This window comes from Salvelinus sp. IW2-2015, unplaced genomic scaffold (genome assembly GCF_002910315.2).
Source record: "Salvelinus sp. IW2-2015 unplaced genomic scaffold, ASM291031v2 Un_scaffold1296, whole genome shotgun sequence".
NCBI lineage: Eukaryota > Metazoa > Chordata > Actinopteri > Salmoniformes > Salmonidae > Salvelinus > Salvelinus sp. IW2-2015.
The window spans coordinates 2,528-3,285 of NW_019942824.1; the positions used below are offsets into that span (position 1 = coordinate 2,528).

Genomic DNA, 758 nt, shown 5'->3' on the forward strand with positions numbered 1-758 from the left:
GGGACATGTTAAGAGGAGTTATTAGCTAGATGAGAAACAGAGGCCGGGACAGTTAAGAGGGGTTATTAGCTAGATGAGAAACAGAGGCCGGGACAGGTTAAGAGGAGTTATTAGCTAGATGAGAAACAGAGACCGGACAGGTGAGGAGTTATTAGCTAGATGAGAAACAGAGACCGGACATGTTAAGAGGCGTTATTAGCTAGATGAGAAACAGAGGCTGGGACAGGTTAAGAGGAGTTATTAGCTAGATGAGAAACAGAGGCCGGGACATGTTAAAGGGTGTTATTAGCTAGATGAGAAACAGAGGCCGGGACATGTTAAGAGGATTATTAGCTAGATGAGAAACAGAGGCCGGGACAGGTTAAGAGAGTATTAGCTGATGAGAAACAGAGGCTGGAACAGGTTTAAGAGGGGTTATTAAGCTAGATGAGAAACAGGGCCCTGGACAGGACATTGTTGATCCCTTTCCAATAACTTTGTCGTTCATATTAGATTTTTTCTTCTCTAGGAGAAAGAAAGAAATCGTACCTGCCACCTTACATTGTCATACAAAACTACAAGTGTGGTGGACAACCGAAAGATGGTCGTCACCTAACCAACCTGAGCCTCAAGTCGCAAGTGCAATGATCAGCCCTGCCAGACAAAGGTAAAATCAGCCCTGCCAGACTAGGTAAATGATCAACCCTGGCAGACAAGGTAAAGATCAGCCCTGCCAGACAAGGTAAATATCAGCCTGCCCAGACAAGGTAAATATGCAG

At 45.0% G+C, this 758-nt stretch overlaps 1 protein-coding gene across 1 annotated transcript in view; it reads left to right on the forward strand.

The window, feature by feature from the left end:
• The first annotated feature begins 635 nt into the window (after positions 1–635).
• LOC112070336 (A disintegrin and metalloproteinase with thrombospondin motifs 19-like) overlaps positions 636–758 on the forward strand; it is a 32,146-nt gene continuing 32,023 nt past the window's right edge. The window contains exon 1 of the mRNA XM_024137753.2: positions 636–721. Within this exon, the coding sequence (XP_023993521.1) occupies positions 675–721 (47 nt within the window). The 5' untranslated portion in view covers positions 636–674. The remainder of the gene's footprint in view (positions 722–758) is intronic.